Source organism: Furipterus horrens, unplaced genomic scaffold (genome assembly GCF_987537825.1).
Source record: "Furipterus horrens unplaced genomic scaffold, mFurHor1.1.pri manual_scaffold_3, whole genome shotgun sequence".
Classification (NCBI taxonomy): domain Eukaryota; kingdom Metazoa; phylum Chordata; class Mammalia; order Chiroptera; family Furipteridae; genus Furipterus; species Furipterus horrens.
The window spans coordinates 189,744,091-189,770,755 of record NW_028327173.1 but is presented as its reverse complement, the minus strand read 5'-3'; the positions used below and the strand labels follow the sequence as shown (position 1 = coordinate 189,770,755).

At 52.0% G+C, this 26,665-nt stretch overlaps 1 protein-coding gene across 3 annotated transcripts in view; it reads left to right on the top strand.

Annotated features, from left to right (window-relative positions):
• The window catches only part of MIDEAS (mitotic deacetylase associated SANT domain protein), a 63,852-nt gene that overhangs the window by 20,832 nt on the left and 16,355 nt on the right, over positions 1–26,665 (top strand). For 2 of the 3 annotated variants that reach the window (XM_090271123.1, XM_090271121.1), the window contains exons 2-3: positions 21,361–23,052; positions 24,154–24,450. In XM_090271123.1, coding sequence (XP_090127249.1) covers positions 21,607–23,052; positions 24,154–24,450 — 1,743 coding nt within the window. In that variant the 5' untranslated portion in view covers positions 21,361–21,606. The remainder of the gene's footprint in view (positions 1–21,360; positions 23,053–24,153; positions 24,451–26,665) is intronic. The other variant, XM_090271122.1, reaches the window with a different exon arrangement.

Sequence of the window (26,665 nt, the reverse complement as noted above, 5' to 3'; positions counted from 1 at the left end):
GTCTGCACTGGCTCTCAGGGGCTCGCTCAAGGGGCTAGGTCCGAGGTCAGCTTTAGGGGCTAGGCTCTAGAAGAAGGTCACAATGGCCACAGGCCTGCAGAGGAACCTGGCAGCAGTGGGTACTGGAGACCAAGTGGCTTTGCTTTGGCTTCATTCACTTGGATGAGGTGTCAGTGAGAAGGAAGAAATGAGACAAGCGGAGAAAACAAAAAGGTTTTCCACTGAGCCTCTACTGGAAGTCTAGCCCCTGCTTGGGGCTAGATGCTCTCTGCCTTTCTCTAGGGGGCAATGGGAATAAGAGCAGAGAGGTGACAAACAATTGGTTTGCCCTGTGATCTTCAGCAAGTCGCTTAGCCTCTCTGCACCTCAGTGCTCATACCCATAAAATGAGAGGAACAAAGCTCTCTCACACTCAGGGTTGTTAAGCAGAGTGACACTCAGGGTTGTTAAGCAGTGTGGGGCTGAGGGGGGGCATGTGTTTTGAGAATTGTCATGAACAATATCGACACAGCAGATGCTAACTCTGAGAGCCTGGGCTTTTCTTTTTGGAGGTGGTTCCCCCAGTTCTTTCCATTCATGTTTTTTAAAGAAATATTTTATTTATTTATTTTTAGAGAGATGGGAAGAGAGGGAGAGAAACATCAATGTGTGTTTGCCTCTTGCATGCCCCCAACTGGGGACCCAGCAGGCAACCCAGGCATGTGCCCTGACTGGGAATCAAACCAGTTACCCTTTGGTTCACAGGCCGGTGTTCAGTCCACTCACTGAGCCACACCAGCTTTCACTTTTTATATCACAGAATCATGGATTTTAAACTGCAAGGCATTTCAAGAGGTCATCTACTCCAGTCCCCTGGCAGAACTATCTTTATTTTGCAGATACAACTGTTTTGTCATTACTTTGACAAATTGGTCATAACAGGGTGCAGATAAGCCCTTTTCCTCCTGGGTGGGGTGTGAGCTCTATGCACACAGGTGTACCGGCAGCAAAGGGAGTGGGAGAGGACAGGCGGGTCATGCCCCTTAGGAGCAAGTGTGTGTTTTTCGAGGTTTAGGCAGAAGGCCTAAGTGGTGTCTCCGTCATCCACTGGGGGAGGGGGAGTATGCTCTTGCCCTGCAGGCTCAGAGGGCCTCTGAGAATCACAACCTGCTGTCCCTCACCTTCTTTCTGAGAAAGCGAGGGATGTACCTGCTTGTCAGGACTGGCCACAGGGGAGAAGTGGTTGCCAGAGCATAGTGTATTCTCCAGAGTGGTTTTTTTGTTTTTGTTTTTGTTTTTTCCTTCAAAGGAAGATCTCCTTCTGACTCATTTCCTTGGGAAAAACAAATAAACAAACACAAACAAAAATGGAAGGAACCAAGACAAACAGGGCTCCCTCCTCTGGACTTTCTCTTGGTTGTGGAACATCACTGAATGTGGGGGCCAGCAGGAACCTCCTGAGTAGCAGAAACGTTTCCCATCTTCCCAGCAGCCAAGCTGGGAAGCATCAGGGGACAGTGGGCAGGTAGGGGAAAAAGGAGCACGCAGTGAAAAGCTGCCCCAACTCTGGTCTCAGTTGCTAGAATTAAACCCAGGAGCTTTTCATGCATAAGTAATTGAGACGTGGGTCATTTACAGGAGCTAGGGCCAGTTTCTCAACAACCTCTACACCACTAGGATGCTGATGAGCCAAAAATGACACTCGGGAAGACTGTTAATAAAGTGCCTTGGAGAGGACTGTGCATGACTTATCGTATCCAAAACCAGAGAATAATTCTTTGTGGAAGAAAGCGACTTGTGTCCTCCCCAACATCACACACACACTTTCCTGGCAGGCCCGATGGGTTTCCAAACATTTCGTCACCGTCTCCTCCTGACCTTGGTGTGAAAGGAACGAGCCGCGTGGCCTGTTCCAGCAGAGCCATCGTGGGGCGCCGGCCTGGGCCGAGCGAGGGTGGCGACCGACTCCAGAGTGGAGGTGAGGTCTGCTGGAAATCCCCAGCCACGGCCAGCCGCCGGAGGTTTAAAGACGCCTTCCCCGGCCTTATTTGGTCGCAGGAAGTGGGCGGTGCTGGGCCTGCGAGTGGGGAGGCCGACCCGAGACAGTCGTGCTGATGAAGTGGTAGAGCTGGTTCCTGCTCGTCGCCGTGCCGCGCGCGCCGGCCGGCCGCTGGGGCTCCGCGCTCCCAGTCCCGAGTTGTGCAATCCTTTGTAGCACCTCAGCGAGTCCTCCTCCTTCGCTGTTGCCTCTCGCCCTCGCTCTCTTTTTTTTTTTTTCAAGCTGTGAGCTCAACCGATGAGTCAGAGCAGTGCAATCCTGACACTGCATCGCAGTACTGGGGGTGACACGGAGGGAGGGAGACCGATCGCGAGACGGACACCACCGGCGCGGGGTGCACCGCGGCTCCTGCGCCGCCAGCGAGAGGTGACAGCCCGCGCGTCCCTCCCGGGCCCTGCCAGCAAACTTCCCAGCCTCGGGAGGCGCGGGCTGGAGGAAGCCCTGCGAGCGCCGCGGGGAGGCGGCGGCGCCTGTTTGTTTTTAAAATCGAGGAGTGCGTGCAGGCGGCCGGAGTCTGAGAGGAGACCCAAGGCGGCGGTCCGTGGCGGAAAACGGACAGCCGGTGCCAGAGCTCGGGCAGGAGCCGGTAAGTGGGGCTACCGAGTCGGCGGCCGAGGCCTGCACGAGGCGAGGCGCAGCCCGCCCTGGCGCGGCGGCCAAGGGACCCCGGGCTGCGTGCAATTGGTGGTGGCAGGGCGCGCGGGCTGCAGCTCTGCAGGCGCGGCCCCGAGCTGGGGCGCCGGGCTGCGGGGGGCGCGACGCGTGAACTTCTGCGGCCTGGGAGGCTAGTGTGTGTGTTTGTGTGCGTGGATGTGGACGTGCGTTAGCCGCTCCGCAGCCCGCCCCTTGGTGACCCGCACCCCCCGGCCGCAGCTGCGTGTGCAGCGCCAACCCGCCGGCGTGTTTGTGCAGCTACGCAGCTAGCGCACGGCCCCCGCCCACCCGGGCGCGGCCCCGGCAGGAAAACCCTCCCCATCCACGGGGCTAGTGGCGGCGGCGGCTCAGGAGCATTGCTGCTGCTCCTCTGCCTGAGCGAAACGTGGTGTCCGCAGGGACCGGCTTGCGTGACGGAGCTCAGACCTGGGAGGCGAGGGGAGGAGCTCGCGAAATTCAGGAACTTGGCGCGGGAGCCCCTTCCCCTTCTTCCAGTGTGCACAGGAAAGTGGTCATAGAAACTGCCCGCGCTGGGAGTTTGGGGACAGAGGTGCAGGGCTGGCAGGAAACAGGTAGAGGCCAAAGCTGGAGTGTTGAGGCGGGTGGGTTAGCCCCGCGCACCCCGGCGCCGTGAGCGCTTCTCCGACCTGTCATCTCTTACCACCCACGCTCGCCCACGCTCTGCGGCCTGCGGAGCTCTCCCCGCGCTTCCTCGTGTGCTTAGTTTGGGGGTGCCTGTCCAGAACGTGGGAGCCCACATTTTGTCTGGCCCCTACCTATGACCTGCTTGGTGGAGATAGACCCCCTCCCTACTCAGACAGGAGCGTGTGCACTGGATTGCCCCCTTGAGGGCCCCTGCCCAGGCCTCTGGATAAGGGCCTGGTGCCGCCCTGGTGCTTTCAAGCCTCAGCCCCAAGGAAGGCAGACTTTGAGGAGATACCTGCCACTCAAAGTGGAGGCCACGGGTATTCCAGTCCAACCTCCAGAGTGAGCTGTTGGAAGGATGAAAGGGGAAGTCACTCGCCCCATTTAAAACTTTGTTGGTCATAACTTCCTGCTTCTACCATCCCACCTCGGACCTGTGGGCCAGGCCGTGGAGCCTCGCTCAGGAGCCGGTGGGTTAAGGAGGAGCGGCTGGCCCTGCATGACTGTGGAGGCCATCGTGGCACGTGTGTGCAGGGGATCCCTGTTGGCAGTTGGGGGCGGGGGGTGGGGGGGGCTGACTTGCACCAGCAGGGGGAGCCTGGTCTGGTAGAGGCCCGCAGGTCTGGCTTCTCCTTGTCCTAGCAGCTTCAGGATTGAGATTGGAGTCCTGGTGAAGGTGGAAGAACTGGAGCTCTGAGGAGTGGATGAACTGTAGGTCTGAGGAGAAACCTCTCCTCTCCTCTCCTTTGGGCCAGGGTGAGGGAAGGAAACCACCTGTCTTGCTCCAGAACCTCCCAGGGGTGGTGCGGCACATGCCCCATTAGAATCAGAAATGCACCCTTTCCATGGGCTGCTAGATGGCTTCAGGACGAAGGGGAAAGGAGAAACCTTCCCAGGCTGAGAATTCAAGGATCCTCTTTTTTCTTCTGCTTTGGACACTGAATAACAGGGGTGTAAACATTCAATTACTGTGATAAACCATCTCCTTGCATGGAGCTGGCCCAGAGTCCACTCTAATTGGATTGGCCTCTGGCTGGTTACTCTAGTCTGAGTAGTCCCAGGGGACAAGGTGGTGAGGAACCCGGGGGTACCTCTACCCCACCCCCACCCATGAAGCTTGCTCTGGGACTGCCTGCCCAGTTCCAGTGTGGCCTCTCCAAGCACCAGGCTGAATCCTCACTCCCTGTGGCTCTGTCAGCCCCTCACCCCACCCTAGGAGAAAGAGTGCCCTGGAGTGCTTGCTGGTGGGGATAAGAGTTCACCTTTTAAATGTGGGATTTAAAAATAGCCCGAGTTTATTAACCAATGTCACCCCAGTAGTCAATAAAAAAGTAAGAAATAAAAATAAAAGCAAAAAAAAAAACATTAAAAAATAAAAATAGCCTGAGTGTTTAGCCCTGTGGGCTACTGCTTTTAATAAGTGGAGAGAGAAAAAAAAAAAAAAGACAATATACAGTTACAGACTCAGCTGAGGGCCTCCTGTGGCTACAGAACCCAGGGAAGTTCTGCTCAGTGGAGCCATGGCCTCTGGGCCCCTGGTCAGAGAAGAGAGGGGCAGGAGAAGGGTAGGGTGCGCGGCACATGGGCTTAGTGTCCTGGAAGAGGAATGGGCTCAATCCAGGACTCTTTGGCCTTGATGGCTTCTCTCCTGTAGTTGGGTCTCCCAGAAGGAAACCTTGCTCGTGGTAGAGTAGGAATGACTACCAGTAGGTGGGATTTTCTTCCTTATACTTCTGTAGCCCTGTTTCAAATGCCACCCACTTCTTTGGAAAAGCCTCAGTCTTCTCAACACTTATTTCCACTTTCTGTCATTATTTATGTACATACTCTAGAGTGGTAGTCAAAAACATCAACTCAGAACTAGCGTCTCTGTGCCTCCTTCATAGAGCTACAGTGAGGAGTCCATGAATTAGTGTATGGGAGGTGCTGAAAGCGCCTTTCAGTCTTATCATAGCTCCTGCTCTAGTGCAAGCTCTGTACTGTTCCTACAATGCCTGCATCTAGTAGGTGCTCAGTGAACAAATAAATGAAAGATCGCCCTCAGAAAAATATGAACTTGGCATATGGTGGGCCCAGTGAGTCCTGCTGCTGGGACTCACCAGTGCTGTACCAGTGCTCCTCGTGCTGGCGAACCTGGTTTCCTGGCACTGCCCTGTGGCTGGCCTTCTGGAGAGTCATCCTGACCCCAGCGGGACCTCAGGGTCAAAGACTCTAGAGCCTCCTGCCTGGGAATCTGCTCACCTGGGCATTTCCTTCAGCCAGGCCTGTTGGCACCCTTCCTGCGTGTGTGCATGCATCAGTCTAGAAGCAGCCTGGAAGCTCCATTCTTCCCCGACTCACCGAAGTCTGCAGGAGATGCAGCCAGTGGTCTCCTTTGGTTGGAGGGATCGCTTCAGCACTGAAGTGCTCTGATGATGGGCTGAACTAAACAAGCTCTGCATGCTGGGCTGGAGCTGTGTGGCGTGTACTGAAATTCCCAGTTCTTACTTAAGGGATCTGCATTTGCATTCGAGGCAACATCCCGGATACTGTGAGACTGGGCTCAGTTTATGAATCAGAAGCATTACAGCATAACTTCGGTGTTAGAAACTGCTATTTGGAATCCAGATCACCCTCCCCCTACCCGCAACACACACACACTCACAGGGGCTCTCACAGTCATACACTTAGGAACAATAACAGCAAAGCTTGTCCACACCCACTTCCACTCCCACACTCAGAACGTCATTCCTGGATGGTGTGTGGACAGTACCTGGGCAGTGACTGAAGGAAACCTGGCTGGCGCATGAGAACAACACCTGGGTAGGCCTGGGTTCATACTCCAGCCTCTCTACTTGCTGGGTGGATTTGGGCATTGCTTAATTTCCTGAACCTCAGTTTCCTCATCTGTAAGAAGAGGATGACAGTAATATCTCATAGGGTTGCTGTAAAGGTTTAAAAAAGATCATTCATACAAAGCAATTGGCCCATAGTATCTACTCAACAGGTAATGGTTAGCGTTTCACCGGTTCCCACTAAGTTCAGCTGTCCAGCTTTTGCTCCTCCCAGGGAAGAGGAAATGAAGGTGTCCTGCTCATGGTAGGAGAGCAAATGAAGCTCATTTTCTAACACCTTGGGCCCTGGTGACAATGGTGTGATCCACTTGTGGCTAAACCGGCCCAGGCCCCAGTGCCTGTGCACCTTTGCAAACGATTCTGTGCCTGCTTAGCTTTCCAGAGATAAGATTGTGCTATCTGGAACCTACTTGCGCAGGCCTCGGGCTGAACTGCTCACGAGGGTGGGAGGAAGGCTGCTTTCTCAGCCCAGGAAAAAGTCCCCTTGCCTTTGCTTCACAGAAAGCCTTACAGTGTAACCTCAGTGGAGGGATGTTTGGGTGGAGCCAGGCGTGGGAGTTGTCCCTCCAAAGAGCACTATGGCTTTTTCACCAATTGAAATTGGGGGAGGTGGAGAGGAAGGTTGTTGTTCACTAAGATATTATATAAGAAGAAAGTTGCCACATGTCAGAAAAGAGCTGGGGTTTTGCTGGTGTGGGGGTGGGGGTCTGACTGAGGGAGGAGAGGTGCTAGGGGCTTGAGGCTTCCCTAGCAGTGCCTCTTGCTCTTCCTCTTCCTTCTCCTGGAACATAGCCTGGCACTGTGGTGGGCCAGGGAAGGTGCTCCCTGTTCCCTCTGCCTTTCTCTGCTGCCGCAGGAAGCTCTTGGTGTGAGCGTTATTTTTTCCAGGCAATGCTTCTTCCTCCAGGAGTCTCAGGAAGCCTGGAGGGGAGTAGCCTGGGCAAGGTTTGTCACAGCCAGAGCTTAGAAAGAGGGAAGTATACCAGGCTTGCAGCCAGAAGGGGGTCACCTCCGAGGCTACCCACTTTCTCTGGAGAAATGGGGTTCAGAGAGGAAGGAAAATGATGAGGATTTCGGTTCCCAACTTTTTCCAGCAGTTGGGCAGACAGAGGCTCCAGTCCAGACTGCTGTTGCCAGAATTTGCCAGTTCCTTGGAGGGGAAGGGCCCATAGCTCAGAAAGGAACTTAGAAATGCCCTGGCCAGGGAGGTTAATTGGTTAGAGTATGACTGTATACACCACGTGTGTGGATTTGATCCCAGGTTAGGGCACATACAAGAATCAACAATGAATGCATAAAGTAGAACAACAAATTGATGTTTTTCTCTGTGCCTCTTCCCCTTACTCTCTCTCTCTAAAATCAATAAATTAAAAAAAAAATTAATGGACAGCTGTTCATTAAAAATAAAATTTAAAGAAATGCTTAATTGGTAACTTGAAACCCTGAGAATGCTTGTAGGCTGGTCTTTCTCCCATTCCTCCTCTTTCTTCCTTCCTCCTCCTCCTCCTCTTCCTCCTCTTCCTCCTCCCAGCTTGCTGGTCACCCTTGCATGAACCTGGCTGCAGCTCAGATCCTTTCCCACCTGACCTTGCTCTGTCCGATATCCCCAGCTGGCCCCTGGTCATAGCCCTGGGCTCCTCAGCTCCCAGGAGTCGACCCAGAGCTGGAAAACACTTTGTGACATCTAGTCCAATTCCTTCATTTTCAAATGGGGAAGCTGAGAAACAGTGAGTTCCTTGAAGTTCTCGTAGACTGTCTCCACTTTCACCTAAGGAGGGCGGAAAGAGACGCCGTTCTGTGGCCTGCCCCAGGTCCCGGTCCCTCCCAATTTGAAAGTTGGGAGGGCCGCTTCAGTGCAGGAAGAGCCCAGAGGAATACTGTCTGGGCTCCTGGGTGTGGCTCAGTCCTCAGCTGGCTCCATAGTTATTTATTTGTCTGTTTGTGTGTGTGTATGAGTGAGTTTTGCGGGTGGGAGACTGGATCTGAGTGAAAGCAGAAGTGCTCACGCTATGTGGGCTATGCAGGGCACAGATTGGGCCTTACAGGGACAGCCAGGAGAGGAAGGGGGGGGGCAGAGGCCCCTCTGCTGGGGGGGCGGGCTGCTGGTGCTCTTTTTTGTCCCTGCAGCAGCCCTTGCACACTTGAGTGTAAACAGCCCTTCCATGTTGCTAGCAGCTGCCTTTCCTTGCTGGCTTTGGGCAGAAGAGTGCCAAAAATAACCGGGGCAGCACTTCCACTGGTGGGACATTCACTGTGGTGGCCTCAGAGCAGCCTTGCTTGCTCCCTGCAGCCGCCCTCCACCGCCCACCCCTGTTCGTGTGGCCCCTGCTCAGACTTCCTGTAGCCACCCCGCTCCCCAGACTCCCTCACGTACTATCACTTTCTTTTTTATTGCTCTTCTTAGAGTGATCCCAGGAGGCTGGGGACCCCATTATGGGCCTAGAAGTTCTGCCAGCTATTATCTGGGGACTCTTGTCCCACCATGTCCCTGCAGGCCCTGCTGGCATAGCTGAGTCCAGGACAGCCTGCACCAGTGATGCCCCTTCTGGGTGCCCTGTGTGCCCACAGAGCCCCGTGCCTGGATGCTGTTGTTGGGACTCCTAGTCTGTCCTGCTCCCGGCCAGTGCCGCTCTCAGCCAGCTGTACAACTGGAAGAGTCAGACCATCCTGTCTCCCCCACCACCCAGATGTTCCAGACTGATAGCGATGCTGCTCCTGCCCAGCAAAGGGGAGAGGAAATCACATTTATTGGGTCCCTACTTGTGCCGGGCACTTCATGCATATGGTAACCTCATTTAATCCCACAATAACTATGATATTAGGACGTCGTGCCCATTTCCCAATAGGGAAACTGAGGCCCACAGAGAGGTGGATGATTAGAGAAGTTGGGACATAATCTGTTGGACCTTGTAGCCCTGTCACTTTACCATGCAGCTCCCATACTTCTTGGGGCCATTTTTCTGTGCACAAGGAACAATGCTTTGACCCTTGGAATGACGAGCTGATGGTAGAAATTCAGGAGCCATTAGACTAGCTGATAGTGGAGACAGTTGGAGCTGGAGAGGGAAGATGTCGTCTCCAGACACTTCACAGGGAGCCAGAAGCCCAGCCTGAGCCACAAGGCCCTGCCGTGGAGGGCAACAGGCTTTAGGGGACAGCTGTCTGTGTGTGTGTGGAGGGGTTGCCGGGAGTCACTCATGCATGGGAGGAGTGGGAAGGCTTAGTCTGGGCCTCCCAGATACCTTCCAAGCAGTTCCTCCTCCCCAAACACCCCAACCTCTGTAGACCTGAGATCATCTCTGGGACCATAGGCTGGGGGCAGGTGGATTCTTGGGTCTTCCTTGCTGGCTGCTAGGTCTGACCCCGGGGGCCCATCGTTCCAGCAGGCTTGGCCCAGGTCCCAGAGAGTCTGGTTAGTGTATACTTGGGGCTTGGGCTGGATGTTCTGGCGGTGCCCGATGCCAACGGCCTCTGGGTGTATTTCAGGAACAATAAAGAATAAATCAACACAGGAGAAAAGGCCCTACAGCAGCTGCTCAGAGACTAGAGAAACGAAAGGAATGTTTGAGCATTTGGCACAGGCCCTGGATCTTGATCAGAGCCTGAGAAAGGGCATGACACTGCCTGGATAGCTGGGCAGTGAGGCAGGTGGCTCCCTGTCCCTACTCCACAGCCCCAGGCAGCCATGCTGAGGCCCAGCCCCCACGTTTGCTGGCAGCAAGTTTTTGTGCTTCTTGATCACTTAACAGGTATTGGGAAGCTCTATTGTCCCCATTTCTTTTTCTTTGCTCCAAGCGGGCAGGATTCCCCCCTGTTCCCCCCCCCCCCGTCCCCCCTCCATCCATCGGTAGGTCTTGGTCCCTTCTGGAGCTGGCCAGGCAGGGGAGCTTGGGCTGATGAAAACCCCATACTCTAGACCACCCTGCTCCACCTCCCTTCTGAGGAGATGAGACAAACATCAAGGACCAGGTCTGAGGGAGTGCTGAGTGTAAGAATGTCCACCTGGGAGAAGGAGGCCCTGTCCACAGCTCTACCCAAGTAGAGCAAGTTACTACCTCTCAGGGCTTCAGTTTCGTCAGTCATGAACTAGAAATTTGGACCAATGACCTTTGGAGTAGGGAGGTACTGTCTATCTCCCTTATTCAGGATGTGAAATGACCAGCTTTTCCTTAGGAATTTAAGTCCTTGAAAAGGTACCCATCTGAAAGCCCTGTGCGGAGAAGAGGGTTGCTGTGGCTGGGGCTGATGTTCATGCCCTGGGTGGGGGGCATTGACACTAGTAGGAACCCAAGGATGGAGCTGAGTTGTTCCAGACTTCAGGGTGCCAGAGGAAGGGACCAAAGTCTGGGCCCCACTGGAATGTGGAGAATCTGACAAGCAGGGGAGAGTCGGCTTTATTTTTAAAGCTGTTGGCCAACCATGGGTGTGGGGTTGGAGAGTGTTGGAGGGGTGTGGCTTCCTCCTGAGCAGATGTTGAGCCTGCCACATGTTGACCTGGTGGTGGGATTCACCAGTAGCCTCTTCATCTTCAAAGCTACCTTCCTCCCAGGCTTTTCTTACACACTTCCCTGACCAGCCACACTTCCAGAACATCATGGAGGTTTTCAGGCCAGCTGAAGCCACTCTTCGGGGAGACGGTGTGAGCAGCCCAGAGGTGCTGCCATCCATCTCAGACAATCTGGTATTGTACCTCAAGTAGGAGGCTGAGCCTGAAGCCCTGAAGAAAGTTTGCAGAAAGAGTCTGGGTTCCAGGCCTGTTTGCCTCTACAGTCCTGTGACCTCAGGTTCCTCACTGAGAAAAGGGAGAGTAATAATACCTACCTTTCACTGAGGATTAAACAGGATCATGTGTGTAGAGTGCTTGGCATATAGAAGCACCCTCAAGAAATGTTAGAGGTGGTAAAGATGGTGAAGTAGAAAGCCTTATTTTTGTGGTGTTGGGATTTCATCTTGGTTCCAAGCCCTGCCCAGTGTCTCACCAAAGATGGGGCCTCTCTAAATGGAGACATTAAGCTTTGTTATTGGAGTCCTTGATTCTGGGCCCTGCTTGTGCCTGGCCGTGTGTCTGTCTGCAGGCAAGTTTCTTTCCTTCTCTGGACTGCTTTGTGGAATGAGGAACTGGACTACGTGAACACTGACATCTCTTGACATTTGGAATCTGTTCAGCTTCCCCCAGTCTGGCCTCGCGTTGCTAGCTGACTCTGAAGAGTGGTGCAAGCCACCTTTCTCCGTGTGGGGTGGAGCTCTTATTCCAGAGTTGATCCTGCTGACCCTGCAGCTCCCAACGCACCTCTGCAGCCCCCTCCCCTCAAAACCCTGTGGGCTCTCCCAGCTTATAGAGGTTTTTACAGAGTTTCCTCAATCTTGAGGGGAGTCTGTTTCTGGCGGACTGGGACTGGGATTATTTCTTGGATTGAGGTGAGTGTTATACACTGTGCCCTACTTGGAAATGCCCCCAGGAAAAGCAGCAGCTCTTGGGAGGGAGCATGAGAAAGGAGGGGTGGTCCACAGCAGGCTTTGTAAGGTTCTCCTTTGTAGCATTTCTTCTGAGGCCCACAATGTGTACAGATTTGGAATTTTTCTGGAAGGATGATGGAAAGACCAGGGACTTTGAAGGCAGACAACATGGATTTGAATCTTGCTTCTACCACTTAACAGCAGAGCCTCCGTTTCCTCCTCTAGACTGGGGACAGTAAGACACCTTGATGGGACGTTTGTAAGCATAAGCATGAATTCAGGTATGTCAGGTGCTTGGCCCGGGGGGAGTGCTCTATAAATGTTAGTTAGCTTCCTTCTTTTGGGAAAGATCTGCCTTTTGGATATTGCATAGACTGGCTCAGAGAGTGAAAATATTTGCCTATGAGCGTTCTCCCAGGGAGAAGCAGGGCTGCATCGCAAGCTGTTACAGGCTCAACGGCTTTCCCTCACCCAGCTGTTTTGATTCTGGCCTCAAGCTTGGAGTCGGGTTCAGTGTGCGCCCAGCTTGGGAATGGGAGAGGGGCTACCCAGGCATCTGCACAAGTCTGAGACGTGCAGCTTCCTGGGACTGTGCAGACGTCATGGAGGACGTGACCTCAGTAAGGAGTGAGTGGCCTTTCTGAGCTGTGAGAACTTGACAAGTTACTTTTAGCCTTCATTTCCTGTAAATTCCCCATATTTCCTTCTGCTAGTGATTTCTAACTTTATCTTGATTGGAGAACATATTTTATATAATTTCAACCCTTTTAAATGTATTGGAACTTGTTATATGGCATAACTTATGATATAGCCTGGAGAATATTCCATGTGCTCTTGAGAAGAATTTATATTCTCCTGTTGGGTCCAATGTTCTATAGATATCTGTTAAGTCTAGTTGCTTTATAGTGTTCAAGTCTTTTATTTCCTTGTCGATCTTCTGTTTAGTTCTTCTGTCCATTATTGAAAGTATAATAGTGAAGTCTCCTACTATTATTGTTGAATTGTCTATTTCTCCCTTTAATTCTGACAGTTTTTACTTCATGTAGTTTTGGGGCTCTGTTGTTAGGTGCATATATGTTTGTAATTGTAATACCCAATTGATGGATAGGCACTTTTATCATTATAAAATGTCCTTCTTTGTCTCTAATTCTTATTTTTGTCTTAAAGTCTATTTTGTGTAGTATTTGCATAGCCACTTCAGCTCCCTTTTGATTGCTGTTTGCATGGTATATGTTTTTTCATCCTTTTACTTGTTACCTATTTGTGTCTTTAAATTTAAAAAGGGTGTGTTGTCCTGACTGTTGTGGCTCAGTTGGTGGGGTGTCATCCCCGAAAGTGAAAGGTTGCCTATTCTATTCCTGGTCAGGGCACATGTCTGGGTTACAGATTTGGTCCTTGGTTGGGGCACATACAAGAGGCAACCAATCAATGTTTCTCACATGGGTGTTTGTCTCCCTCTTTTTCTCCCTACCTTTCCCTCTCTCTAAAAAATCAAATAAATAAATAAATAAATAAAGTGTGTGTCTTTTATAAAAACAGCATATAGTTAGAGCATGTTTTTTAACCCATCTTCCCAACATCTGCCTTTTAATTGGAGTGTTCAGTGTATTTATATTTAAAGTAATTATTGATAAGATAGGATTTATATCTGCCATTCTGCTATTTGATTTGTCTCATGTCTTTTTTTTTTTTTTGTTTCCATTACTGTCCTCTTGTTGTTAAATAGATATTTTTGAGTATAGCATTCCTGACCTATAAAATGAGGCAAAGAAGGATGAGGGTTAAATGAGATGTTGCCTGCAATGCACTTAACACAGTGCCTGGCAAATATAATAATAAGTGCTCAGTAGACATGGGCACTTGGTTTGGCCTCAGGCACTGAAAGAACTGAGAGCAAAGTCCACCCAAGGCTCCAGGGGACCCATCATGTCTCCTCAGCAGGGCAGAGCACTCTGACAGGTGGCGCCTATAAGGAGTGAGGAGCAGTGGGTCCTTGGAAACTGCTTTATGCCAGCCCCTGACACTCTAGTCATTCCCCTGCTCTAGCACATGGGCATCACCTTGGCTGCTTATGAAGCATTGCAGATTTTCCACCTTGAACCACCCGCTGGGCTTCACCAGACTCAGGAACCAATCTCTCAGGGTGGGTTTGAGAACCACTGCTCAACACTGTCGGAGAGCAGGGTGTGATAGAGAAATCCGGTTTCGATTCAAATCCTGACTCCTCACTCGTGACCTCAGGTTGTAACCCAGAACAAGTGAGTTTCCAGAGCCAGCCTTTCCTCATTTCTCAGATGGGAATCAGTGGTCACACAAATAAGCAGCATTCACACACATTGAACCTGTGGGCAATCCTGGTGGCTACTATTTCGTATGGCAGGTCCTCATTACAAAGGTATTTCTTTGATTCCTGGGCACAGGCCTTGTCCCTCCTTCCCCACCCTGGACTCCTCAGTTCCTCACATGTAGGAACCAGTGAATGGTAGCTCCTGGACTAGACACCTGGTTACCTGTCAACCAGTCCACTGCCCTTTCCATTGGGCCACACTTCCTCTAGGCCCTGCTTTTCCCAGCCTTGGTGCAAAAACAGAAGGGAACTGAAGAAGCATTATGAGATAGTGGTTAACACCAAGTAAGGGCATGAAGATTCAAAAAAAGTAAGAGCAGCGTGTACTGGAGGACTGCCTGGAGGAGTTAGCCTTGAAGGAAGTGTTGCAGCTACACAAGTGAGACTGAACACTCTGAGACAGTGTATAAAGCAAGCAAAGGTTTATTGCTGGCGGTCGGACAGAGACCTGGGTCTCAAACAAAGCACTGACCAACTATGGGGTTAGGGCAGGGTCTATATAGAGTTTTGCTCCTTCTCCAGTGGGAAGCAGCCTTGGGAAGTGGGGGATGGGGGGCAGGACAGGGCTGCAGGAGTGTCAAGCAGTAACAGGAACAGAAGTTTGCAGGGCCAAAAGTTCGCAGGGCCATAAAGTTATCTCCGGTTGCAGCAGTGCAGCTCTCTAGTCAGAGTCAAATTTTCTGTAAAGCAATTTATCTTCAAAAGGCTAGATATCCTGTAAAATATAACTTCACAAGAGTTATAAACAAGTCACAAGCAAATGGAAGGAGATAGGGGATCCCAGCTGAGCTGGGATCTCTTAGCTTGTAAATCACCGAGTGGCTGTAACATTCCCCCCTTCTAGTCCCCTGACAAGACCTTCTTAGCAAACCTTTGCAACTTCTTACATAAAATAGCTGATGCTCCTACAGAAGGGGATTGTCAGAGTGGAGGCAGGGCTTCCAGGAAGAGGGAACAGCTCCAGAAAAGGCTTAATCAGGGAACTCTCCCTGGGATGACCTAGTATGTATAGCTCTAGCCCCTGCATGGGCCACCTTGCATTATAATCTGTGTGTTTCTCTGTCTCTCCTCCACTGGACCGGGAGCTCTGTGCAGGTGGGGACTGTGCCTTGTCTCCTGTGTCTCCCCAGAACCTACTGCTCAGCAAATGTTTGTTGAGTGGATGAAGGGGCAATGAGCACACCTGTAGGACTGCAGAGAGTGTGTGTGTGTTGGGTGTGGGAGGAAGTAGGTAGGGTGAGGCCACGCTAAGGGAGGCCCCTGTGAGTGACCTCCTCTGTATCATGTCCCAGGACAGAGTCTGGCACTGCGGCCAGAAAGCCCTGCCCTTGAGTTGCTAGGGAGCCAGCCTTTCCAGAAAGGGAGGGAGGAACTGGAGCAGCTTCTGGTGGGCTGAGCTCTGTACGGCATAGAAAGGGTTGTGAGGAGACCAAGGGCCTCACCGGTCCTCATGAGCCCCTCTCCTAGGGTCAGTCACCTAAGGACCTGGCTGCAGGGACAGCTGCTGCATCTCTTCTGCAGAGAGCCTAAACCTACCAGCTTCCACCTCACTCACTACCCCTGGATCCCAGAGTTCTGTTGGGAGGGGTTTTCCTGGGCTGCCTGTGATCCTTTGTGGCCTTTGCCCAGGAGGGAGATATGCACTCCCCCCAGGGTGGGCAGAAGCTGAGCTGGAGGCTCCATCCTTTCCCAGCTCTGCCCAGGACAGTGTGTTTTCTCTGCCTCAGCTTCCCCTCGATTAAACAGACCTGGTTATCTCGGCTTCTGATGGATACTTTAGGAATGTTTGCAGGGCCATGGGGCAGGGGACAATAAAGGTAGCTGCCTGATTGAAGCCCTGAGAATGCCTCATCAGGCAGATGATTCCCTTCTCACAAGTATCCCTTTAAAAGCACCTCAGTGTTGGCATTTTTATAATCAAAGCTAAAACTGTAGCTAGCTCGAACCCTGGCCAAGCCTTTTGAGCCTGATCAGCTTGACAGCTGAGACCCCAGGGACTCATGACTCCTGGCCCATCTGTCTGGCCTCTGCCTTTCAGAGCTGAAGTTTAGTCTGGAGAAGTGATAATCCAGGGACTCTCTTTGGACTGGGAGTGGGCAGATCATAGGGTCTGGTCTTTCACACCCTCCAGGAGAAGTGACATTTTAGGAGGTAGGTCCTCTTCTTTGTTGCTGGTGTCTCCTTCCTTCCTGGTTTGCAAACCTTGAGAACAGGGCTTATGTATCCAGTGGCTTGGAGAAATGGGGCCCTCCAGCCTAGGTGTGAAGTCCAGTTGAGGAGGCCATACAGCATTGCAGGGGCCCATACTGTGTCCAGAGGGAAGGTTTATCTAGGGCCTGGGCGACTCTAGCTGGTCCAGGATGGCAGTTCCAGCCCACTCGCCCAGTCTGGCTGTAGCCAAAGGCCCAGAGTATCTGAGAGGGAGCTTTTCAGGATGTGAGCCTGGGCTGCAGGGCCAGCTGAGCCATGCCTAGCTCTTCTAGGGGGGGCCCCTCGTCACTGCCCTGCAGCTTCCTAGCCAGACACCTTGGTGTCTTGAGGCCTAGTACAGCCATATCAGGGCCCAAGGAGACAGACCCACAGGCTCATGTCCCTGTTTTATGGACTAGGCAGAGGCAGGAAGCCTTGGGGGAAGAAAAGTGTGGTGAGGGCAGGGGCAGGCTGGGCACTTCGTTAGTTGGCCTGCATGTGGCCGGGCAGCAAGTGACGGTCAAGCGTCAGGTTAGCTTGTGGGCCAGCAACTGGAGAAGGATTGTGTTCAGCTTATTTGATTAGGGCCTGAGGCCACTGATAGGGTGGGCTGGGACAGGGGTTTAAGAGGTGGGGTCTTTTCTCTTTATCTCAGCTTCATGGAAACTCTGGTCCCGGAGAAAGACTGGAAATCAGGGCTAGGCAGGAGCCCAGGGTGGACACATGGACCGTGAGTAGTGCCTCTGCCCAGGCATGGTTCTCACTCACCTTGGGTGCAGTCTCGAATGAGCATCCCAAGAGCAGATACAAGCCAAGTGCCAAGTACAGCATTCTGCAGCTGGCTGTGTGCTGTGGACAAATAAGCAGGCACCTGGAATATTCTGCGCTGAGGGTGGTGATTGCTAGGGGCTCAGAGTGAAATTCCTGACTCAACTTTGGGGTGAGGGAAGATTTCCCATGGGGAGCAGTGTCTAAGACCTGAGGGATGAGGAGGACTTGGCCAGATAACAAAGGTGGGAAGGTGTCCTAGGCAGGAGTACTGCCTGACCAAAGACTTGGAAACAAAGTGGGAACGGTGCGTTGGGCAGGAACAGCTCTGAGTGATGGCTCATGCATGGCATGCTGGGAGAGGAGGCAGGAGCCCAAGCCTGCAGGGACTTGTGGACAGGAGAAGGACTTTAGGCTTTGTCCTAAGATATCCTCTTTGGTGCTCAGGGAACTGGCTGGCTTAGGGATTTGGGGCCTTGTTGGATGCCATACTTGGATTTAGTTTGCCTGGGGTTAGAGATGCATGAGCTCTGACTCCCCTCTTCCTAGTGCTGATGTTGTGGGACTGGGGTGGCCCAGGTTGTGACAGCAGAAGCTTGGAATATCAGCTCCAGGGGTCAGGGGGGTCCTCCAGTCACCTCTCATTCCCACATCAGAGCTGAGCCCTTGGCTGCTGGGACCAAGCTGGGCACCTCCTTTCTGGACTGTGTAACCTTGGCTCACAGCAGTCTTTTCTCTCAGGTGGCCACACTGAATGTCCCAAGCTTGTGAGTGGCCTTGGTCCCCTGAATGGTCATGGCCTTGCCCCATTGCTCTGTGGTGAGGGCTCACTAGACTTTCCAGCCAGTGCTGGCATGCGGCAGGATTGCTGATGGCACATGGGGAGCAGTATATGTTCATGTTGCTGTCCCTGGAGGGCATGGTGGCACCATCAGCACAGAACTCCCAGAGGCCTTTCCAGGATCTTCCCTCTTGTGTCTGCAAAACACATATGTGGGCTCAGCATTGTTTTATTTTCTTGGTACACATTGATTTCTTCTGCAGAGAGTGCTTGTCACCATAGATTCCCCTGAAAGCCTCTTAGGAAGGGAAGAGTGAATGGAGCCATGACAGGCAGTTGAGCAGATTGATAGAGTGGGTTGCAGTGTTGGGGGCCCCATGGTGACTGTGGGTTTCCTTTTGCAGTGTTCCTGCCTCTGTTGTCAGAGGCCCTGCCACTGGTCGCAGGGGTGAGCTGCCTGCAGGAGTTCCTCTTTATACCCTCTTCCTGGCAACCTCAGGGAGTTGGCCCATAGGTCGGCAGCCTTTGGAAGAGATGGCTTCCTCTTCCTCCCTGTGAGGAAGGCCAGGCCGACTTCCACTGGAGGGACTAAGAGGTGGGGCTGGGCAGAAGAAACGGGAGGAAGTGGCCCAGTCCTGGCCCGGGTTGCAGGCTGTGAAGTACAAGTTGGGTATGAGAGCTGGAAGCCCCAGGAGTAGCAGCTAGAACTGAGGTGTGGTGGGGGCTCGCAGGGGCTGGAGGACATCTATGTCCAGAAAATCCTTGCTCCGAGATGTTAGGGAGGGTGCTGTGAAAGGAAGGTGTGCAGAGAGGAACCTGGTGTCTCAGTGGCCATGTCTTGGGGATAAGGAATAAGAGCTTGGTCTTGGAGTCAGACACAATTAGGTCAAGTCTTGGGTCTGCAACGTAATTAACGTGTGGCCATTGGCAAGTTACTTGGTCCCTCTGAGCCTCATCTAGTTCACCTGTAAAATGGAGGTTAAAAATAATGCTTTGGCTTCATGCTGCTTTATAAGGCTGTTATGGGAATTAAACACATATAAAGTATTTAGGACCTGCCTGGCACAAGTAAGTTGTTGTTGATGTTAATAATAATATTATTATTATCTACTTCTACTACTTAGCGCCCTGCTGCCTTGGTGTGCTCCCTCCCCTCCTTCCTCCAGGGTTCCCAGGCATCTCCCACACTTCTCCCCATCCCCCCAGATAATGACCTTTCTTCTCTAAGGGTCCCAGCTCAGCATTCAACCAGCCAGCCAGTGGGGGTGACAGGGAGGCCTCTTCAGAAGCTTCTGGGGGAATTCAGCCTCCCCAGAACTGGTCCCCTTGCTTTCTCCTGAGTCGCTGGCCCAGCTTTGGAAACCGACTCTGTGGCCCTCCTTGATGTGCAGGGTCAATGGTGGGAGGCAGACCAGCTGAACTTAGTCCCTCTGGGCCTGACCAAACAGCTGCAGGGGATCCAGCCTTGGGGGTGGACAGGAAAAGCCCTGCCAGAGCCCCATTCACAGACTCCACCACACCCCACACCCCCAGCCCAATGTGCAGAGCCCGTCCTTCCAAGGTGATGAGTGGTCATCCTGAGCCTGGTGTCTGGTACCCTCCAACAGGGCACACTTGAACGTGCACCCACACTCACACATGCACCGGGCCCCATCTGCCACGAGGGCTTTCCCTTCCCCCAGACTCCAAGCCCATGCTGTGGCCCACAAGGCAACTAGGCCTGGGTGGGGGAGGGGAACAGGGAGAGGCACAAATTCAGGCATGAGTGTAAGCTCTGAGGGGCTCCCAACCCCCTGTAGACACATGGACCTCTGCCTCCCCTGGGCACCTTCCCCTCCCCCTCTTCCCCTCCAGCGTGTTCTTCCTGCCTCTGCCTTGCTTCTGCAGACGTGTACTACTAGATCGCTCACGCTGGCCGGGGAGGCACAGCCCAGCTTCTGTAGCCAGGACAGTCCCGTTCAGCAGCTTCTGGATGGTGCTCAGGATTATTTTATGTCTGGGGCCTAGCCTTTGGGTTTTGCTCCAAATTGGGTTAGCTGTCAGGGAAGGAGAGTTTAAAGCAAGACAAGGGTTTGTTCAAAAGGTGCTCTCTGTGATCCTCAGCATGCAGCTCGTCCGAATCCTGCCCCTCATGCTGGGGCCGGGGTGACTTGGAGGCCCTCCCAGCCTCTCTCCTTCCTCAGACTTCAGTATGTGAAGACAAAGCAGTGCAATCGGGGAAGAGTCTCACTCACTCCAGGACTGGGAGCTGAGGAAGGAAATGAAGGAGGAAGTTCCTCCCCTTCTGGGTGCCCGGGTGAAAGTGAAAGGCAGGCAGGGGGACCGGAGTGAGTCACGCCGCTCTGGGAGGGGAAGGGCTGGGGAGCTGCGGAAGCCTGCGCTGGAGTGATAGCACCGGGGCCTCCCTGGGGGGAACCTCACTGGGGCTGGGGCATCTCGGGGTGTAGCCAGGGCTTCCTACCAGTGCCTCCTGGGTACCGCCCAGACCCTGCCCTCCTCTGCTTTCTGCTAGTCTCCTGGGAACTCCTAAGCTGCTCACAGTGACCTGCAGCATGGATGGGCTGAGGTCTGAGGTTGGCCTGGACTTGCAGACTTCCCCAGGGCTTCTGTAGCTCCTCCTCCCCTTCCCTCCCAGCCTGAGTGGCTCAGGACCAGAACACTGGCCTGGGGAAGAGGTGGGTCTAGCAGCTGCCACCCTCTCCAACTTCTCAGGGAGGAAAATGTAATCCTTTCTGAAGAAAGAAAGTCTTGAGAAATACATGCAAGTTATACATGTAAGTTATACTGGTATTGATTCTGTGTTCTGTCGCAGGATAAATAGAGCAACCTGGTTTTTGTTTTTGTTTGTTGGTTTTGAATTAAGTTAGGAAACAAACACAGAAGCACCTTGGTCACACTGTGTCACGGAGAACCTTCTGGACCTAAGCTCTAGCAGTCTACCCCCCCTTCAGTATCAAATCTGTTGCTTGGGATGCCAGGAGATCTTAGCAGTGGAGCAGGGCAGGTGAGGACTGCTGACCGGCTACCAGGCAGCATCCCGCCTCCAGCCAGCCTGGGCTGCAAAACAGGTTCCTGTGCTAGTTTGGGGAAGACTCTGGCAGTCACAGTCCCACCCAGCAGGTCCTCCCAGGGGTGGGACTAGGATGGCACACACCCTTCTGGGGCCTCACCTGCAAGCCTCGGTGCAAAGGACAGGAGCCCAGCCCTGGGCCCTGGACTCTGCAAGGACCTGGTGGGCTCCTGACACTGGGGCAGCACAGCTGGGAATGACCCCTGTTCTCTCCACTTTCTGTAGCTGAGTGGCAGACGAGGCATTGGCTGAATACAGCTCCTTCTGGGCCTGATGGGGAGGCTACTGCCTGATCAGATGGGAGAGGACCAGGCCTGGCAGCCCAGTGGGCTGAGGCCTGGCTTAAAAGGGGAAAGGAACCCAACATGGCCTTTGCTGCCCTTTTGCCAGCTTGACCTCAGGAGCTCAGGCTGGATGGCAGCCCCGCATTCCCCCTTGGCAGATGGCTTTGTGTAAGTCACAGATTATATAACCAAATACACTGCAGGGCCTCAGAGGCCCCTGCTTCACACTTGAGCTGAGTCTGGGGCACCCTGGGAACTGTGGCTTACACTGTCTCTATGCTTCTGTCTGCAGGCTCCAGGACCCTGCGGAGCATCATGCACTCGGAAGAGTAGACGAGCTCGAGTGTCGCCTTGAAGAGGAAGGAACAGACAGCAGCTCTTTCTCCCTGTGCCTGCCCACATCGTCCAGCGTTTTTCTCTGCCCCTGTTCAGCCCCCACTGGCTCCTGGACTAGGACGGGGCTTCTAGCAGGACCTTCCCCCAGGGGATGGGCAACTGGTAAAGTAGGTCTCACTGCCCAGGCCTAGTTGGCCACACCATGAACCTCCAGGCCCAGCCCAAGGGTCAGAACAAGCGGAAGCGTTGCCTCTTTGGGGACCAGGAAGCAGCTCCCAAGGAGCAGCCCGCACCCCTGCAGGGTCCACCACAGCCCCTCGCCCCTCCACAGTCCACCCGAGTGAAGGAGGAGCCTTACTTTGGGCACGAGGGTCCGACAGGGGCCGCCCCTGCCTCCCAGCCTCTGGATCTCCCCAACAGCCTGGCCCTGCTGAACTCCGTGGTGTATGGGTCTGAGCGGACCACAGCGGCCATGATGTCCCAGCAGGTGGGCTCAAAGTGGCCCAACTCTGTGATGGCTCCGGGGCGGGGCCCCGAGCACGGAGGGGGCGGGGGCATCAGTGACAGTGGTTGGCAGCAGCAGCCGGGCCAGCCTCCACCCCACCCCACGTGGAACTGCCACAGCCTGCCCTTCTACGGTGGACACAAAGGGAGCCCTCACCCTGGCATGGGGGTCTCTGCCTACTATAACCACCCCGACGCCCTGAAGCGAGACAAAGGAGGGGTGCCGCCGCTGGATCGCTACGAAAACGCCGCACGGCCAATGATGCCACAGAAGGTGCAGCTGGAGGTAGGGCGGCCCCAAGCACCCCTGAACTCGTTCCATATGGCCAAAAAGCCCCCAAACCAAACGCTGCCCCTGCAACCCTTCCAGCTCGCGTTCGGCCACCAGGTGAACCGGCAGGTCTTCCGGCAGGGCCCGCCGCCCCCCAACCCCGTGGCCGCCTTCCCGCCGCAGAAGCAGCAGCAGCAGCCACAGCAGCAGGGCGCCCTGCCCCAGATGCAGCTCTTTGAGAACTTTTACCCCATGCAGCAGCCACCTGCTCAGCAGCCCCAGGACTACGGCCTGCAGCCCGCCGGACCGCTGGGGCAGCCCCACCTGGCTCACCACGGCATGGTGCCCTACCCCTTCCCCCACAACCCCGATATGAACCCAGAACTGCGCAAGGCCCTCCTGCAGGAGCCAGCCCCGCAGCCTGTGCTACCTCAGGCCCAGATCGCCTTCCCCCGCCGTTCCCGCCGCCTCTCCAAGGAGGGCGTCCTGCCTTCCACTGCCCTGGATGGGGTTGGCACCCAACCTGGGCAGGAACCTGCCACCAACCTGTTTCTACATCACTGGCCCCCGAAGCAGCCACCGCCTGGCCCCCTGGGACAGCCTCATTCGGAAGCTCTGAGATTCCCGCTGGAGTTGAGGGAGTCGCAGTTGCTGTCTGATGGGGAGAGACTGGCACCCAATGGTCGGGAGCGGGAGGCTCCCACCTTGGGCGGCGAGGAGGGCATGCGGGCAGTGGGTGCAGGGGACTGTGGGCAGGTGCTACGGGGCGGGGTGATCCAGAGCACAAGAAGGAGGCGGCGGGCATCCCAGGAAGCCAATTTGCTGACCCTGGCCCAGAAGGCAGTGGAGCTGGCCTCACTGCAAAACGCAAAGGTGAGGGGAGGCGGGGTTGGGATTGGGGGCTGTGTGTGGGAAAAGCAAACAATTCCAGGTCCACAAGGGCACTCTTGTCACTTCATTGAAGAAAACGAAAAAGCTCATACATTTCAGGGAGTTCTGAACTTCCTGCATGCAAAGAATCTCTACCTAGGTTCACCATACCTGAAGGGCAGACGAGGTTTGTGCACAGGCAGGGTTGCGGGCAGATAGTGCAACATACCATTGTGGGTCGGCCTTTTCATTCGACGCTTGAAGGACTCGGTGTGGTGGGAGGTGAAACGCTTTCCAGATCCAGTATGCTAAAGAACAAGAATATGGTAGTTGTCACACAGGTGATTATACTTGTCAAAAGGCATTGAACTGTAATCAAAAATAGGTGCACTTTGTTGTGTAAATTATACAGCAATAAAGCTGATTTAAAAGAAAAAGCAATAACAGTGGGGAAGAAGAATGAACAGTGTGGACACCTACATTGTATTTGGAGTTTCTTACACTTGATCACAAATAATTTATCATCAAACCCTCTGAGACTGATGCTGTCATTTATCCTCCCTTACTGATGATGAAACTGAGCCCCAAGGTCAGAAAGCGAGCATAGAAGCCTCGTGTCTGACTCCAAAGCTAGTGTTTGCCCCTTCCTTCACTTGAGGTGAGGTCTCAACCCTCAATGCCTATAGGGCCAAGCTGCTATGTAGTAGGCTGCAGAATTTGATTTCACTCCCGCCAGTTGCTCCTGGGGTAACAGATACAGAGACCACCCTCACCTTGCCACACAGGCTTCTTACTTAACTTTCTTTTGCCAGAGAAACATGTTTTGAATATTTAGATGCTTTTTCACATGCCACTCACTATGCAGACCAAGGACACATCTGTAGCACTTGTGGCCATTTGGCGACCGGCTTCAGGCCAGATGGGGGAACCTGGCAGAAAGGAAGTTCTAGAGAATATCTGGGAATATGGTGGGAGAAAACGGGGTCAAGGAAAGGCCAGGTAATCAAAGACCATTGGGAACCATCACAGGTATTTGAATCTCTGAATCCAGCAAATCAGGACCTATCTTCTGAACCTCACCTCCATTCCCCTCCCTTTCTCCAGGATGCCAATGGTTCTGAGAAGCGGAAAAGTGTGTTGGCTTCAACTACCAAGTGTGGGGTGGAGTTTTCAGAGCCTTCCTTAGCTGCCAAGCGAGCACGAGAGGACAGCGGGATGGTGCCCCTCATTATACCCGTGTCTGTGCCTGTGCGGACTGTGGACCCAGCTGAGGCGGCCCAAGCTGGAGGTGTGGACGAGGACGGGAAGGGTCCTGAACAGAACCCCACTGAACACAAGCCGTCAGTCATTGTCACCCGCAGGCGGTCCACCCGTATCCCTGGGACTGATGCCCCAGCTCAGGTATGAGAGGCTCCCATGCAAATACCTCCAGGACCTGAGTGCTCCTGGGGACCTGGCACCCTATGGCAAAAGGACAAAATTTCCAAAGTAAACTGGACAAATGCACTATGGGGGATGAGACAGTTTTATAATTGAAATTGGCACTGTCTAGGAAAAATCTAGGATGCATGAATCTCGTTTATTTCAGGTCCCCAAATATTGATTGGGCCTCTAATGTGCCCCATGTTGGGCACTGAGATACAGAGATATTTGCTTGTTCTGTGGTACAAACATGCATTTTGAAACCTCCCACTAAGGTTGAGATTTTTTCCATTTCTTCTTTTAGTTCTGTCAGTGAATGTTTAATACATTTTGATGCAATGTTATTAGTTGCATATTTATTTAGAACTGGATTAGACACTTTGCCACTATGAAATATTTCTTTTTATCTTCAGTGATCTTTTTGCCTTTTAAAGTCTACTTTGTCAATATTTAACTTTCTTTTGGTTAGTGTTGGGGGGATGTGTATCTCTTCCATCTTTTTACTTCCTGCCTTTCTGTATCTTTCTACTTAAGATGCATCTTTCAAGTGGCATATAATTGGGGTTTGTTATTATCTGTTCTAGTAACCTTTGTCTTTTAACTAGAGCGTTGATACCATTTACATTTAATGTAATTACTGGTGTACTTGGGTTTGAATCGACCATCTGCTGTTTGCTTTCTGTTTATCCCAACCTGCCTTGTCTGTACCGCCCCCCACCCCCTGCTTTTTTCTTTTCCTTTGGAGTGAATAGGTTTGTAACTTCATTTCCCTTCTTCTTTAACTCATTAGAAATATATTTAGTTATTACTCTCTTAGTGAGTACCCTAGTAGCATTTGGTACCTGGATTTCTGTGAGAGAATTAAACCCTACAGAAAGGGGTTTGAGTGACGGTTCTCTCAGTTCTCTGGAGGATGGTATTGTACACAGCTTGTTCAATTCTAGATGTGTAGGGATAAATGTCAACTCATTACATACAGTGAATGTCTTATAACATCAGGGCTTAATTCTCTGGTTGAGAAGGGCCACTAGAGACTAAAATGTGCATGCTTGCCTTACTGAAATCTAATGTGTTAGTATTTTATCTCTTCCTAGACAATGCAAAGTTCTTACAACATATTTAACTCCATTTTCCCCCAATCCCTAACTTATAGAAATATTGACATGTATTTTCATTCTCTCTATATTTTAACATTGACAGGACATTATGACATTATTGTTTTGTTCAGTTATTCATTTTAGATTTACTCCAGTATTTACTCTCTGTTTCTTCTCATATTGCCAGGCTTCTATCTCTGCTCATTTACATACTGCTTGAAGGACATCCTTAGTATGTCCTGTAGTGTGAGTCTGTTAGTGATGAATTTTATTACTCTTGGATTGTCTGAATATGTTTTATTTCATCTTCGATTTTGAAAGATAATTTTTCTAGGTAGAGAATTCTGTGTTGGTAGTTATTTTCTTTTGTCAAATTTAAAAATATTATTCCATTGTCTTCAGGCTTCCATTGTAGTTACAGTGTTGAGAATCATCACTGGAAGCCATATTGGTGCTCCTTTGAATGTAAGGTATCTTTTAATCTTGTTGCTTTTAAGATTTTTGTTTTTTGCCATTAACTTTCAGTAGTTTTGCTGTTATACCTGTGTGGTTTTCTTTGTAATTTTCCTGTTTACAGTTTGTAGCACTTCTTGAATTTTTCTTCTGCCCCATTTTCTCTCTTTTCTCCTTCTGGGACTCTAGTTCCGTGTGCTAGTGCTTTTCACCATAGCTCCTATTTTGTCTGTCATGCACTTTTCTATAGTTTCCTTTTTTAAAATCTGACCTTTCAGTTCACCAATTCTCTTTAGCTGTGTTTAATGTGTTGTTAAGCCCATTCATTGAGTTCTTATTTTTAGTTACTTTGTTATATTCAGTTACCAAATTTCCATTTGGTTCCTTTTTAGAGCTGCTAGTTCTTTGATGAAATTCCCAACCTTGTCTTTTATTTTATTGCATAGTTTTCTTGAAGCTTAGTTCTAGTAACTCCATTAATAGGATCCCCATAGGTCTGCTTTTATTCTCTCTTATTTCGTGTGTTTAAATCACATCTTGATTTCTTGTATATCCATTTTTGTTTTTTATTTTTAATGTCAGACATTATATATGAAAAGTTATTGAGGTAATTAAAGACTCTGGATGATGGTCTCCTCTTTCAG